This window comes from Vipera berus, assembly GCF_964194415.1.
Source record: "Vipera berus genome assembly, chromosome: 13".
Classification (NCBI taxonomy): domain Eukaryota; kingdom Metazoa; phylum Chordata; class Lepidosauria; order Squamata; family Viperidae; genus Vipera; species Vipera berus.
The window spans coordinates 5,483,653-5,498,875 of record NC_138216.1 but is presented as its reverse complement, the minus strand read 5'-3'; the positions used below and the strand labels follow the sequence as shown (position 1 = coordinate 5,498,875).

At 47.8% G+C, this 15,223-nt stretch overlaps 2 protein-coding genes across 2 annotated transcripts; one reads left to right on the top strand and one right to left on the bottom strand.

Moving 5' to 3' along the window:
• Positions 1-351: 351 nt before the first annotated feature.
• On the top strand, positions 352-4,553 carry ANKS4B (ankyrin repeat and sterile alpha motif domain containing 4B; the record flags this gene model as incomplete). The annotated part of the gene is made up of 2 exons (XM_081337852.1): positions 352-515; positions 3,506-4,553. 2 exons carry the CDS (start codon positions 352-354, stop codon positions 4,551-4,553), a joined length of 1,212 nt encoding a protein of 403 aa, XP_081193978.1.
• A 388-nt stretch (positions 4,554-4,941) lies between these two features.
• Positions 4,942-15,071, bottom strand: CRYM (crystallin mu). The gene is made up of 8 exons (XM_081337843.1): positions 14,881-15,071; positions 13,492-13,630; positions 12,056-12,118; positions 9,571-9,672; positions 8,772-8,955; positions 7,188-7,309; positions 6,904-6,988; positions 4,942-5,991 (listed from the first exon to the last, which is right to left on the bottom strand). The coding sequence occupies exons 1-8, from the start codon at positions 15,048-15,050 to the stop codon at positions 5,927-5,929; spliced, it is 930 nt and encodes a 309-aa protein (XP_081193969.1). The 5' UTR covers positions 15,051-15,071; the 3' UTR covers positions 4,942-5,926.
• Between the last annotated feature and the right edge of the window lie 152 nt (positions 15,072-15,223).

Sequence of the window (15,223 nt, the reverse complement as noted above, 5' to 3'; positions counted from 1 at the left end):
GCCTGTGTGTGAATTGGGCGCCCGTATAAATTTATGAAATTAATAAGTCTTCAAAAGCTTGCACGCGCACGCACACACCCCCTTATTTTTTCTTTTTTAAACAGCAGCCAAGACTGTAAGATTATTATTTCTTTCAACCCGCCTGCTCTCTGGAGGATGAAATGTCCTATGCAAATAAATCGCAGGGAATAACCTTTGATTTCCTCGTCATCTGCCAGGTCATCAAAGAGTCCCGTCTGCTGGGAGTAAGCAGCCAAGGCCTTGGGAGAAACACGGGGCTGAGCAGGCGGCTTGGGCCTCCTCCTCCTCCTCCCACCACCCACACCAACCAACCCAACCGGAGACAGGAAAATGTCCACTCGTTTCCGCCGAGCAGCTGCGGACGGCAACCTGGAATTACTGAAAGAAGCCACTCGGAAGGATCTCAACGCCGCCGATGCGGACGGCATGACCCCCACTCTGCTGGTGGCATACCATGGCAACGTCGAAGCTCTGGAGATCGTTTGCAGGAGGGGGTGAGTGGTGGCAGGCTTGAGGGTTCCCCGACCCAAAATCATCTTCGGGGGAAGAAAAAAGGAACGTGCCCAAACCCAGGGCTCTCCAAGCTTCCCATCGTTAAGACTTTTGGATTTCAGCTCCCAGAATTCGGCAGGCAGCCGTGCTTAAAGATCTTCATTGAGGGCTGCCTGGCGGGGGCATTCTGGGAGCTTAAGTCCACAAAGTCCTAAAGTTGCCCAATTTGGAGAGCCCTGTGTTAACTGGCCTAAGTTAACTCTCCAGTTTTGGGGACTGAGCTGAGATGGGTGGGAGGGCAGAAGGAGAGCAGTTGTGACATGGTCCCGAATGGGCTGGGTTGGGACATAAGTTGTTGAGGCTAAGCGTGATAAGCGAACCAATGCGGTTGTTAAGTTAGTAACACAGTTGTGAAGTGAATCTGGCTTCCCTATTGACTTGGCTCACCAGAGGATTACCAAAGAGGATCGCGTGACACCCTCCCCGGGACACGGCAACCATCATAAATATGAGTCGGTGTCCAAGTCTCCGAATTTTGATTCCGGGACCCTGGGGGATGCTGCAACGGCGGTGAATGGAAATCAATCATAAATCCCCTTTTTTCAGTGCCTTTCTAAGTTCAAACAAATAGTTGTAAGTCAAAGACTACCTTTCATGGGAGACAAAAGTAAAATTAGCTCACCTGGTCATGTTTCCTGTCTGGACGACCTGATAAGGCTGAGAAAAGTGTTGTGTGAACCAACTCGTAGACTTGGGGTGGGGGGGGAAAGCTTAGCTGTCTAAGGCTAGGCCAAATGCTGGATAGCTGAACCCCAAGTTCTCCTTCGCATTCTGATGGGCAGGCATTCTCACCTGTCTGGAAGGCTGTTTGCAAGGTTGCACGTAAGAGTCCGGGGTTAAAAAGCCTTCGAGGATTTGTGGAAACAAGCGCAAGAGGGAGGTGAGAACTTCACCAAACAGAAAGAGGAAGCACCGCCATTCCCCGCTCATTTTTACATAAGGTGTCTTTTTTTTTCTTTAAATTGCTTGTGTGCAGCAGCTAATAAACGTGACCTTTAAACTGTTCAATTGTTTGACACCCATATTATAGCTGGGGCTGGGCAGAGAAGCTGCCTTGGGCTCCTTTCCAATTCATTGGTTGAACTATGGGTTCCTCCAGGAATTTGTTTCAAAAGGAGAATCGGGTACAGTTCTGGAACATAGAACATAAACTAATAGAATTGGAAGGGACCTTGTTAGACCTAGTCCAAAGCCCTGTTCAAGCAGGAGATCCTATACCATTTCAGACAAATGATTATCCAGTCTCTTTTTGAAAGCCTCCAGTGATGGAGCACCCACAGCCTGGAGGAAAGAAATTCCACTGGAAAAAAGTTTGACACCCACCCACCCCTCGTGTTTGTAGGAGCCTCTGAAATATAGTTTGAATATATAGTTTGAATATATGAGTGCCGCGTAGCAGAGTGAGCGCCTGTTATTCGTCCCAGCTTCTGCCAACCTAGCAGTTCGAAAGCATGTAAAAATGCAAGTAGAAAAACAGGGACCACTACGGTGGGAAGGTAACAGCGTTCCATGCGCCTTTGGCGTCTGGTCATGCCGGCCACATGACCACGGAGACGTCCTCGGACAAGCGCTGGCTCTTCGGCTTTGAAACAGAGATGAGCACCGGCCCCTAGAGTCGGAAACGACTAGCGCGGAACCTTTACCTTTTACCTCAAATATTGGAATAGCGCTAAATGTGTCTCCCCTAGACCTTCTTTTCATTAAACTAAACATACCCAATTCCTGCAGCTGTTCTTCTTATGTATGTTAGCCTCCAATCCCCTAATCATCTTTGTTGCTCTTCTCTGCACAATTTCTAAAGTCTCGACATCTTTTTTTATATCGTGGTGACCAGGACTGGAACTAGGACTAGTTTGCACTGTGTGGGTGAATCCAGGCAGGTGATACTTAACCACCACCTTAGGAGAATAAAACAGGGAGAGAAATAGCTACATGCCCCTGTTTTGTTTTGGAAGAGTGAGGGGGGGAAAAGAGACCATTTAAGTGATGATCAGTTGGCATTTTCCCCATGGGAACTAATTACTAAAGAAAACCTGCTCTAAGCCTCGGGGTTTAAAATTCAAAAGAAGAGAGCGAAACCGACTTCTGACTTTGGAGAATAACTCTTTGGAAAGCTACGCATCTTTGCCGTAGTTCTTTCGCAGGGATACAGGGACCCTCTTCCCCCCCCCCCACTCTCACTGAAACCCCTGCACTGAAAAATGTAGCATATCAGGGAACGTGTTCACTTTGAATTATCTTCTTGAGATGCTAGTTGTTTTGCTTGGCAAGGGGAAAAATGGCCGCCTAGAATATCCATTATAAGACATCAGCTCCTGTCCTTTCTTATCATCTTTGCAAATTGGCCTCTGTGTCAGCATCCCCAACCTGCTGGCCTGTGGTCAGTCCTAGACTTATAACGGTTAGTGTAGTGACCAAAGTTACAACAGCAACAACAACAAAAAAGTGACTTAATGTCTGGTTTTCACTCTTAGGACCATTACAGCATCCCCACGGTCATGTGATCAACATTTATGTGCTTGGAAACTGGCATGTACCTATGACAGTTGCACTTTGTAACCTTCCCCACTGGCTTCCAACAAGCGAAGGCAATGGGGGGGGGGGGAGAAGCCAGATTCCTTTAACGACCAAGTGATTTGTTTAATAACGGCAGCGTTGCACTGAACAACTCTGGCGAGCAAGGTCATAAAATGGGGCCAAACTCACTTAACCACGGCCCGGCTTAGCCATGGAAATTTTGGGCTCCGTTGTGGTCTCAAGCTGAGGACTACCTATGTCTGTGTTGTACTTCAGCCCCTATAATCCCCAGCTAACTAGCCTGGGGATGATGGGAGTGGGAGTCCAGTACATCCAGAGGACTTGTTTGGAAAAAAAAAAGTTGCTGTCAAGGAAGATGACGGGATTCTGAGCCCTCTCTGTTGTGTCCTTTCAGAGGTGACCCAAACGCCTGCGACATTTGGGGAAACACACCGCTACATCACGCGGCGTCGAACGGCCACACCCCCTGCGTCTCCTTCCTGATCAATTTCGGCGCCAATATTTTCGCCCTGGACAACGACATGCGCTCGCCCCTCGACGCAGCGGCCAGTCGGAGCCAGTATCAGTGCGTCCAGATCCTTGACAAGGCCGCCACCGAGCAAAACATCAAAAACCCCAAGCGGGTCGCCCGTCTGAAGGCGCAGGCCCAGCACGAGGTGCAGCGACAGATCCGCCTGTGTGAGAAGCGCCAGGAGAAGCACCAGCTGGAGATGACCAAGCAGTTCAATAAAGGATCTGTCCAGCTGAGTCAGCACTCGGCCACCAGGACAAAAGTGTCCCAGTTCTTCGCCAGCGGCTCACTCAGTGACGTCCCCAAGCAGTTGAAGGACACCTTCAAACTGAGGAGCAAGAAGAAAGAGGAGGACAGCACAGCCGGGAATGGTGGAGAAGAGGAGGGCTCCGCTGGAGAAACAGCCAGGATGGGTTCAGCTTGTGGGAACGATCTAGAGGACCTGGTGTGTGGCTTTCAGAAGAAAATCGCCTTTTCTGAAGAAGGGGAGGAGTCAGGACAGAGGTCTATTTTCAACCGCCCAGGTCTTGGCAACCTCGTCTTTCGAAGCCAGAAGACGGAGACCTTGCTTCCCGAGAAAGAGGACAGGGCCTTTCAAATTCCGGAGCTCTTTCAACTCAAGGAGGCACCTGGCGATTCAGACCCTGAGGATGACCCCGAGGTTTCCTGGATGGAAGAAGCCGTTGGGTGGGACGAGGACAAAGAAGAAGCTCCACCCCTTGAGGTCTTCCTGGTTGCCCACAATCTCCACGAATTTCTCCCCATCCTGATGAGCGAAAACATCGATTTGGAAAGCCTGATCCTTTGTTCCGATGAAGATCTGCAGAGCATCCAGATGCAGCTAGGGCCCCGCAAGAAAGTTCTCCATGCCATCAGCAAAAGGAAGCTAGCGTTGGAAAAGCCAGGCCTCGTCAAGGATACCCAATTGTAAGACGAGAATGGTGCTTTCCGCCAATGGTTGGGCACCCCACTCCACAAACCGTTCTCTTTCTTTCTAAAGGTTGAGGGGGATGAGGGGGACCCACTGTGGAAATCCCACAACCTCTGAGCTTCAGCACTGCCCAGTAGCCATTGATTCAGAAGAGCAGGAGGAAGAAGCCTTGAGTTTAAACACCGTAGCCGGAGAAGTGGCAGAACTTAGGGGCGGAGTTAAAAGAGGCATCCGCCTAGAATCCCTACATAGCCACAAGCGATCTAAGCCCCATCTCCCTTGCGTGCCGTTGGCGCTTTTTATTGAACAACAAAAATGAATGCTTGGGAACTGTAAATTTTCTGAAACGTTCACTTTATTGTTGTTACAAACTACAGTATAGAAAATACAATCGACACCAATTTTGCATCAATATTGATTGGCCCCAACATTTTTTCTATTTTTTTTAAAAAAGGCAGATTTTTTTAAAAAAACACTTTGAAAACCTGTTCCAGCCAATTATTTTCCTATGATTCTCGATTGCCTATTGGTCAGTAATAAAAATAAAGGCAAAGTGTATGCATTAAATGCAAAATTGATGTGAAAATTTGTTATATGTTAAGCAGAAATCAGATTCTAGATAGAATCTTATATATTCTAAAATTATTATTTCAGGTTTCAAAGAGAAAATCTGAGACAAAGGTACATCGACAGGCTCCCAAATAGTTAAAATTTTAGTTTTGGAATCTCTGAACACATTAAAAATAAAACTAGAGCTGACACAGTGAACGATTTAGTAGAACTAACAATGTAGCCCTCCAGAGATGAGATAGTCTAGATTTATCCTTAGGATGCTGTAAACTTTGAATTAAAGTCACTATCCAAATACATGGAAAGAAGACTGATTCACATTAGAATAATTAGATAAAACAGTGGTTTCTCAAGCTCAGTGACTTTAAGATATGTGGACTTCAACTCCCAGAATTCTCCAGCCAGCATGTTTTGTTGGGTGGACTTCGATTGCCAGAATTCCCCAGCCAGCATGCTGTAAGATATGTGGAATTCAACTCCCAGAATTCCCCAGCCAGCATGTTTTAAGATGAGTGGACTTCGATTCCCAGAATTCCCCAGCCAGCATGCTGTAAAATATGTGAACTCCAACTCCCAGAATTCCCAGGCTGGCTGAGGAATTCTGGGAGTTGAAGTCCACACATCTTGAAGTCGCCAAGCTTGAGAAACGCCGAGACAAATCATTTGATTCTTTTGTTACATTACTATTTATCTTGCTATTGTAACATAGTAAGACAGCTTATTGTGCAATCTTAGCCATTCTCATTCAGAAGTAATCTTCCTTTTATTATTCTGTGGCCTGAGAGGATCAGAAGATTGCCCCCTCATCCACTGGATGACCAAGATTCAAAGACCAGTTTTGCTGCCACCGTGTCTTCAATGGCCATTCCTGAGAAAGATTCAAAAAATCACAGACAGTGATGGGAGGGAAACCACCAACCATCCTAGTTTGGCAGATGAAGATTAGAGCAACCATCTCAGTCCCGTCCTCAGAGGCTGCTAAAAAGAAGCCTTTTCTACAGCCATCACCTTGTTCCCAGCATTCAGGAAAAATATAAGCAACCAAAAGATCCAGGTTTTGAACTAGATGGAAGTCGGTTTGTGCCAGGATTGGAGACATTCCATTGCCTCCCTGGCTTTATTATAATTTTTTTAGCTGATATCTCACCTTGTTATTTTTATAAATGACCCGAGGCGATGAACATATCTAATATTCGTTCTTCCTCCTGTTTTCCCCGCAGCAACAACCCCGTGAGGTGAGTTGGGTAAAGAGAGGGCAACTGGCCCCAAATCAAAACTGGCTTTCATGTGGATGGCAGGACTAGAACTCACCATCTTCTGGTGATTGGCCCCAAATCATCCAGCTAGCTTTCATGGCTAAGGCGGGACTAGAACTCACATTCTCCTGGTGATTGGCCAAGAGGCACCCAGCCAGCTTTCATGACTAAGGCGGGACTAGCGTTCACCGACTCCTGGTGATTGGTCCAAAGTCACCCAGCTGGCTTTCATGGCTAAGGGGGAACTAGAACTCACCATCTCCTGTTGATCGGCTCAAAGTCACCCAGCTAGCTTTGATGGCTAAGGCGGGACTAGAACTCACATTCTCCTGGTGATTGGCCAAGAGGCACCCAGCCAGCTTTCATGACTAAGGCGGGACTAGAACTCACCGCCTCCTGGTGATTGGCTCAAAGTCACCCAGCTGGCTTTCATGGCTAAGGCGGAACTAGAACTCACTGCCTCCTGGTTTCTAGTCTGGTGCCTTCACCCGTAGACCAAACCGCTCTGTGGGGTTGATCCTTACCCAGCGATTTGAACACTGTGGTTTCCTCCCGCAGGGCTGGTTTGCTTCCCAAGATCACCTCGCCGAGTTCTGCAAAAATGTCGGCCTGAGAAACAAATATTGCTCGGTCACTGAAAGTCCCTCCAAACTGCCAACCGTCTGAAGTCACCGAAGCAGCTTCAGACAAGCCCCTTGGCGTGGGGTAGGTACCCTTCGAAGACCTCCCCCCTCGCCCCAGTAAAATGCTAAAAAAAGAAAGACAAGGAAAACCGGGGGGGGGGAGAGAAACAGATTCACTTCCTTACCCCCGATAAAATAACGTCTCCTGACTCGCCCCGAGCTGCCTCTTTCGAGTCGACGTACAATACCGAATTCCTCATTATATTGTCATCTAGTTCTCTCCAATCGGGCCGGCTAGCTCCTACAGCTAAAAGACAAAACGGCACGTGGTAGATCAGCCTAGTTGCTATTTTTGTAGTTCAGCTGGTTACACAGATAGTTCTCGTTTAGTGACCTTTCGAAGTTACGAGGACCTTGAAAAAAAAAGAGCCTTGTGGCCCTTTTTTCACATGACCCCTGCAGCATCCCAGTGGTCAGACGATCAAAATTCGGATGCTTGGCAACAGACTCACATTTACGACAGTTGCAGTGTCCCAGGGACACTGGAGTGATTCCTTCACCTAACTCACTTTAGAACTGTCAAGAATGGAACTTTGGGGTTTGGTTGTGAGCGTCCATGGGAGACTATCTTTAATTCCCTTTTGTGCGGATGACAACGAAGCCACAGAGAGACAGATCATTAGGTGAAGAAGTCAAACACTTCCCATTTTTTCTGCATTGCAGGATTTAAGTTCTCTATTAACTCACCAAATAGCTGGAGTTTACTCAACCCATTAACGTCCCCAAACTTCAGGCTAACCGAACTTAGCACGTGGTCCAAGAGCCGCTGCTGTTTTTTGCAGTTCGGCTGCTTGCTTGTACATGGGTTTGTGAAAACAAGTGCAGGTGTGGCAGAACGCCAGAGGTCATCCAGCTCAGCCCCAGCTAGGAACAACATCCTTGAAGACATTTTTAATGGCGGCTGTGACATTGCTTTCCAAGCTCTTTTCTTGTGTTAATAGGAATTATCATCTAATGTTCTGTTCCAGCCTACGACCGGCCCTGATTGTGTGTCAGGGACAACCCCTTTTTCCTTTTTTAACAATCAACAGGCTGGAAAAAACCCAACCCAAATTTATTTACAGTTCCAAATAAAGTCTTTCAAACAAAAAAGCAGCAGAATATTTTCTTCAACCAAAAATACATGATTCAAAACATCCAACAAGAGTCAAACAGATTAGCAAGAACAGACCAGGATTCTCTTTGAATGTCTTCGAACGGTTGCCTTCAGCAACCAGCACCGCCCACACCTTCCCCTTTTATTATCTGTCCCAAGGTGTGGCTTCTCACTGCCTTCTCCTCCTCTCACTGAGTTGCCTCATAGATTTTCTCTGCTCTGCTCTGCTGGATTGCTTTCTGCTTCTAGCGTCTCTGAACAGATTCAGCTGTGACTCCTCTGAGTCCGACACCTCCTCCTCACACAGCTGAGCCTCATGAGGAACACAACTGGAGGGGCCAGGCTGAGAGTCCTGCAGTGCATCAGAGCCTCCCTCCGACACCAAAGGCTCTCCAAACCCCTCCTCCTCCTCCTCAGATTCCTCAGACTCAACTGCTGGGAGCACAGGCTGACACTGAAGCACAACATCTAATAATTTGTTCGAATCCCTTCCTCTTTTATCCTTTGGCAATCCGAACCCATAGCTCAAGAAAAATATACCACACAGTAGGAAAACAAGCCTGAATTGTAATCTTATTGCAGAAAACAATATCAAACCCCGCGCATCCCTTACCATTGACGTGGGCTCCGGGTTTCACCCACTCTCCGTGCAAGATGGGCTGAGTTGCCATTGTGACTGTGACAATCACATCGGCCCCGTTGACAGCCTCCTGGACCGAGGAACACACCTGTACTGGTCCATTCACTGCGTGAGCAAATTTTTCCGCATTCTGCTTGGTGCGGTTCCAGATTCTAACCTTCATGGGAAATAGAATAGAATCTTTATTGTCGATGGGTATCTTGCAATGAAATTAAGCGCTGTTCACAGTGCACACTACACACGAGTAAAAAGCAGAAGTAAAAAAACTTACATTATATATACACATCCTTCACATTCTATTCACCGCTGCGCTGCCCCTAATAGTGCGCTTCAACGTTGCACTAGACCAGGGGTCTTCAAACCTGGCCCTTTGATGACTTGTGGACTTCAACTCCCAGAATTCCTCAGCCAGGCACGCGTGCCTGGCTGAGCAATTCTGGGAGTTGAAGTCCACAAGTCATCAAAGGGCCAAGTTTGAAGAGCCCTGGTTTGGATCTAAGCCCGTGGTTTCATCAAAATGGCCGACTGAGGAATTCTGGGAGTTGAAGTCCACAAGTCATCAAAGGGCCAAGTTTGAAGTCCCCTGCACTATACAGTAGTGTTTAATATGGTAACAGCTCTGGGATAAAAGCTATTTTTCAGCCTATTTGTCTTTGTTTTTATTATCCTGTACCTTTGCAAAACACTGATCGAAGCTATCCAGAAATGGCTTCATACGGTTTAAAACGACAGGTTTTTTGGGGGGTTTTCTGGTATAAATCGGATTGCCCACCTGTTTAAAGGAGAACAGCTCTGTGAAAAGTTCGTAGTGGCTGTAGGCCTGGACACCAGCTCCCAGAATGCAAAGGACCTCTGAATTTGCAGGCATTAAATACTGGGAATGCACATATTAGACAAAGAGAGAGAGAGAGAGAGGGAAAAAAAGCATTCTTGTTAAATACGATCCTTCTTCAACTTAAATATTTCCCTAAAATCGGTGGCCTTGTGTCTTCTCTTCAATAGAGGACACCCACATATTGCACTGTGCCCACTGTTAAATTTGGGTGCTTGGCAACCAGCCAGTATGTCAATGCTGCTAACGTCGGATGTTCTTGCTTTGACAACATATGGAGCTGCAGCCCTTTTCTTATGCTTTACTCTTAGAATTAGAGTTAGAATTAGATTATACTGGTAGTGGGAGGAGGAGGAATGTGGTGGGAGTTAGTTAGACATAACAACATTATAATAGTGCGCGAACTCGACCGTGCACGTGCCGATGCCACGCTACTCGAACAAAGATTCTTTAAGGTAAACAATGCCTCGAAGTTCTTGGAAGAGTTTCATCTGTCAGAAGCATGACACAGTATTTACAATGGTTGCAGCACGCCAGGGTCATGTGATCACCATCTGAAACTTTCCCAGCCGACCTCCGACAAGCAAAATCAATGGGGAGGAAGTTGGGTTTGTTTAATGACCATGTGATTCAGTTAACAACTGCAGAGATTTGCCCGACAACCCTCGCCAAAAAAAGGGTCACAGAATCAGCCTCTCTCACTTAACAATCGCCTTGCTTGCAGCAATGGATATTCTGGCCCTATGAAATTGTGGTTTTTTAAGTCAAGGATTTCCTGGGTACGCCTCCCTCTGCGCAACCATCGCAACATCGCACTGATGTTGAAAAGGAGGACAAAATGAACCAAGCAAGCTGCAAAGCCCATCTAAGGCTAAACTGTAATTCTAACTTTTAGGAGTCTCCGAAGAAGTTGCCTTTACAGGTTTGTTATCTTTGGTTTTATTAAGTATCTCTGCCAAGTTTAGCAAGATCGCCGAAGAATGTCAAAGTTTGCCATTAAAACAAGGGCTTTCTAGCTGTTTTTCCTAAATACAGTGGCACCTTGCTACTCAACTGCTTTAAAACTCATCGAATTTGGTACTCAATGCGTTTCGACACGAAAATTTTGTCCCGGTATTGATTGTTTCTTTGGTACTCCACGCACGAGCTAGAATTTTTGTCGGTGTCAGCTGCTTTGTGACTTACTACATTATGGGAAAAATTTGTTTGGTACTTATTGTTTTTGGAACCAATTAAGAATGAGTACCAAGATAGCACTGTAGTAGCTCTCAAACCGAACAGGTGCTTCTGGTTTCTGAAAATATGTCTTAGCAAATCACGATAAAGAGTTAATAAGATACACAGAATTAGCCGCGATGGAATCCCAAAATTAAACCTAATCTGCGGATTCTTTCTCGTCTTTCTTGTTCCACCAAGAAAGCTCAAATTCTCAGTGTTTGCATTTTTCGATCGGGACGAACCTTTTCAACCTCTTACCTAAAGCTGTCAGCTTTTTAAACTCACAATAGCAATTTTTTTTAAAAAAAAAAACTCAAGACTCTGAAGCAGGGTGCCAATTAAGCAAGGGACTGAAAGGAGAGACCTCAAAGGCTTCCATTCACGAAGATCCTTGGAGATTAGCCCAAAGTGCTGATTCTGAATAAGCATTAAGCAAACCCAAAAAACTAAAAGCTAATAGAAATGTCTGCTAACGAGGGAATTTGGGAATGAACAAGACTTGGCTGGAAAGAAAAAAAGATGCCGGGAGCTTCTTCTATAAAAAGAGAGATGTCAGTTCAGTCAGGAAGAATTAAGCTACCAATGAAAGTTCAGATGTTTGGAAGCAGACAGATCTTGTTTTGGTTAAGCTGGGCATGGCCTGTGCTGGCGCCTTCAAGATTTGTGAGGACTACAGTTCCCATAGTTCCCCGCCAGGAGCCATCCTGGTTGAAAATTCTGTAAGTTGCAGGTAGTGCTTGACTTAAGATCACAACTGGAACTAGAATTTCTATTATAAGTCCCTTGCGGTCGTACGTCAAGTGGACCCAATGTTACGATAATTTTTAAGGTGGTTGTTAAGAAAATCACACAGCCGTTATGTAAATCCACCTTCTCCGATGGACATTTTTTGGGCCGGAAATTGGCAAAAAAGGTCATAAACCGCAGTCACGCGACCGCAGGATGCTTGTTGTAAATACGAGTAAAGGTGAGTGCAGTTACTTCTTCCAAGGCTGCTGTAATTTTGAACCGTCCAGCAAACGGTCGTAAGTCGAGGACTTCCTGCATAGTCCTCCACATCCCTGGAAAATGTTGGGTGAAGACCTCTGGGCTAAACATCTCAAGAGTCCCTGAGAATGTGTGGGAGGTCATATAAATTCTCCAAATAAACAAACATACAACAATTGAACAACTTCTGATCCTTAATTGGTCTACTAAAGGAACTCACCTTGGTAGCTATTGCCGAAACCGCTGCCGTACGCTTGGCTGTGATGACGTTGCCATCCATCACCTTTTGGAAAGGAGAACATCAAGGGACGGGACCAGAACACGAGAAACAGAAATAAAAAGCAAGTTTTTGTGAAAGCCTGAGATTTAACACACCCATTGGAAGAAGGGAGCGGTGTCCATTATTCTCCAATGTCTATTCAATCATAAACGACATCAGTTGGGACAGGATGCACCCTTTGCACCAGGGGGTCTTCAAACTTGGTCCTTTTATGACTTGTGGACTTCAACTCTCAGCATTCCTCAGCCAGGCACGCCAAGTTTGAAGACTCCTGCTTTGCACAATTATATTAAGCTGCCAAGCTTGTCGATGAGGTCGGCAGTTTGGCGGGTCGAATCCCGAGTGCCGCGTAGCAGAGTGAGCGCCTGTTACTCGTCCCAGCTTCTGCCAACCTAGCAGTTCGAAAGCACGTAAAAATGCAAGTAGAAAAATAGGGACCATGATGGTGGGAAGGTAACAGCATTCCGTGCGCCTTTGGCGTCTAGTCATGCCAGCCACATGACCATGGTGACGTCCTCGGACAAGCGCTGGCTCTTTGGCTTTGAAACGGAGATGAGCACCGGCCCCTAGAGTCAGAAACGACTAGCACGCATGTGCGGGGGAACCTTTACCTTTACCTTTACCTTACAGATGATTTAATGATGTCAAACGATATTAAACATATCTTTCCTGAAATGAACCAAAATGCCTCTATGTAGCATCAAAGCAAGACACATTTAAAACTGATTTAAATGCAACAGACTTGGCCGTGCTGGCTGGGGAATTCTGGGAGTTGAGGTCCATACTTCCTAAAGTTGCCAAGGTTGAGCAAAACACTGCCCCGGAAGCATCAGTGTGGGAAAGCTTGGAATAAAGCAAGGTTGGCTAAGAATTTCCGGGAATCGAGTTCCAGATATCTTCGGTTGTCAAGTTTAAAAAACATTGCTGAAGATCAAATCGGTCCACTGGCTGGCATGGGCTGGTGTAAGACCTTTATTTTTCAACTTAATAATATGTTGTTTATCTGTATCCTGCCTTTATTATTTTTACAAATAGGTCAAGGCAGGAAGTGACCATATTCTAATACATCTTCCTTTTCCTGTTTTCCCCATAACAACCACCCTGCAAGGTGGGTTGGGCTGAGAGAGGGGGACTGGCCCAAGGTCACCCAGCCAACTTTCATGGCCAAGACAGGACTAGAATTCACCATCTCCTGGTGAATGGCCCAAAGCCACCCAGCCGGCTTTCATAGCTAAGGCAGGACTAGAATTCCCGGTCTCCCAGTCCCTAGCCTGTTGCCTTCACCACTAGACTAGACCAAACCTGAGCTCTCCAGGTAATTCAGCCGCTCAATTCCTTTCTGCCTGGGCTGTCCGCCGAAGGACTTCCGAACGTACCGCTTTGAGGGTGCCGTTCGCTGGGTCAAACAACAGGACGGAGGCTTGATGCGAAGGAGACACATTCTCATAAAAGGTCACCAGCTTGGTTGTCAGGGCATCGTCATTTGCACTGTAAGCGGGCATGACCCCTAAAAAGCTTCGGAGAAGAAAGAAGGGAAGGGGGTACAAGCTGGTCCTCCAGTGACGGCCATGTTTCAGCTCTGCCGTGATGGTTGTAAAATGGGGCAAAGCTCAGGTAAGAAATGTCTCGCTTAACAACAGCCATTTGGGGCTCAGTTGTGGTCGCCCGCCGAGAATTACCTGTACGGACCTCACCTTTCCAAGCCAGCATCAAGCAGATTCCCACCCCCCCACCCCATTTTTTTAGTCTGCTGGTGTTAGCATCTGGGGTGAAGCCGACCTGGGCCAAGGCTTAGTATTTGTATTTGTATTTATTAAATTTGTATACCGCCCTTCTCCCGAGGGACTCAGGGCGGTGAACAGGGCACATATAAATAAAGGATACAAAAATTAAAATAGAATTAAATAATTGCCCAGATAAAACAGTAACAATATAAAAACCCAATTAAAAACCCTAACTTCCCCCATCAGGCCAGGCCAGCTTGTTCAAATAAATGGGTCTTCAGACCGCGTCGGAAAGAGCGAACGTCCGGTGCCATCTGGAGCTCAACCGGCAGCTGGTTCCATAAAGCCGGAGCGCCCACAGAGAAGGCCCTCCCCCTGGGGGCCACCAAACGACATTCTCTGACCGGGGGCACCCTGAGGAGGCCCTCTCTGTGGGAACGCACAGTGCGGAGGGAAGTTGACGCCGGCAGCAGGTGGTCCCCGAGGTACTCCGGACCCATGCCATGTAAGGACTTAAAAACCATCACCAAGACCTTGAACCTCACCCGGAAGACAACTGGTAACCAATGCAGCTCGCGGAGCAAAGGTGTAACATGGGAGTACCGGGAAACTCCCAAGACAACTCTCGCGGCCGCATTCTGTACCAGTTGGAGCCTCCGAGTGGTCTTCAAGGGAAGCCCCATGTAGAGAGCATTGCAGTAGTCCAGGCGAGAGGTCACGAGCACATGAGTGACTGTACACAGGGCATCCGGGAAACTCCCAAGACAACTCTCGCGGCCGCATTCTGTACCAGTTGGAGCCTCCGAGTGGTCTTCAAGGGAAGCCCCATGTAGAGAGCATTGCAGTAGTCCAGGCGAGAGGTCACGAGCACATGAGTGACTGTACACAGGGCATCCCGGTCCAGATAGGGCCGCAACTGGCAAAGAAAAGTGGGGGACGCAGCCTTCTCTCTCCCAGGTCCGGCTTGGGACCCCCACTCTCCCGGGTGGGAAAACTCCTCCGGCCAGACGCCCCCTCCCTTTCCCCCCCCCAGGGGCTTACCCGCTGTGCTTCTGGATCGGGAGGACGGTGCGCAGCGGCTGCACCACGCCGCCCTCGGGACCGCTGGAGAAGGCGGCCAAGGCGGCTTCGAGAGCCGCCAGGAGGGCGCGGGAGGCGGGCCAGTGCTTCTGCACGGTCCCGGCTTCCAGGAAGCCCGGCGCGGAGCTCATGCTGGCGGCTGAGACGGAGGCGAGCTGGCCGGGCGCGCAGGGAAAGCGCCTCTGGCCAGCGGCTCGCTCGCCCACCCGCCCGGTCACCGCCCAGCACCGCCGAGCAATGCCCGCCCTCGGTGGGGAAGGGAAGGGAAGGGGGCGCGGCGGCGTTTTGCAAGCGGGCGCCCGGG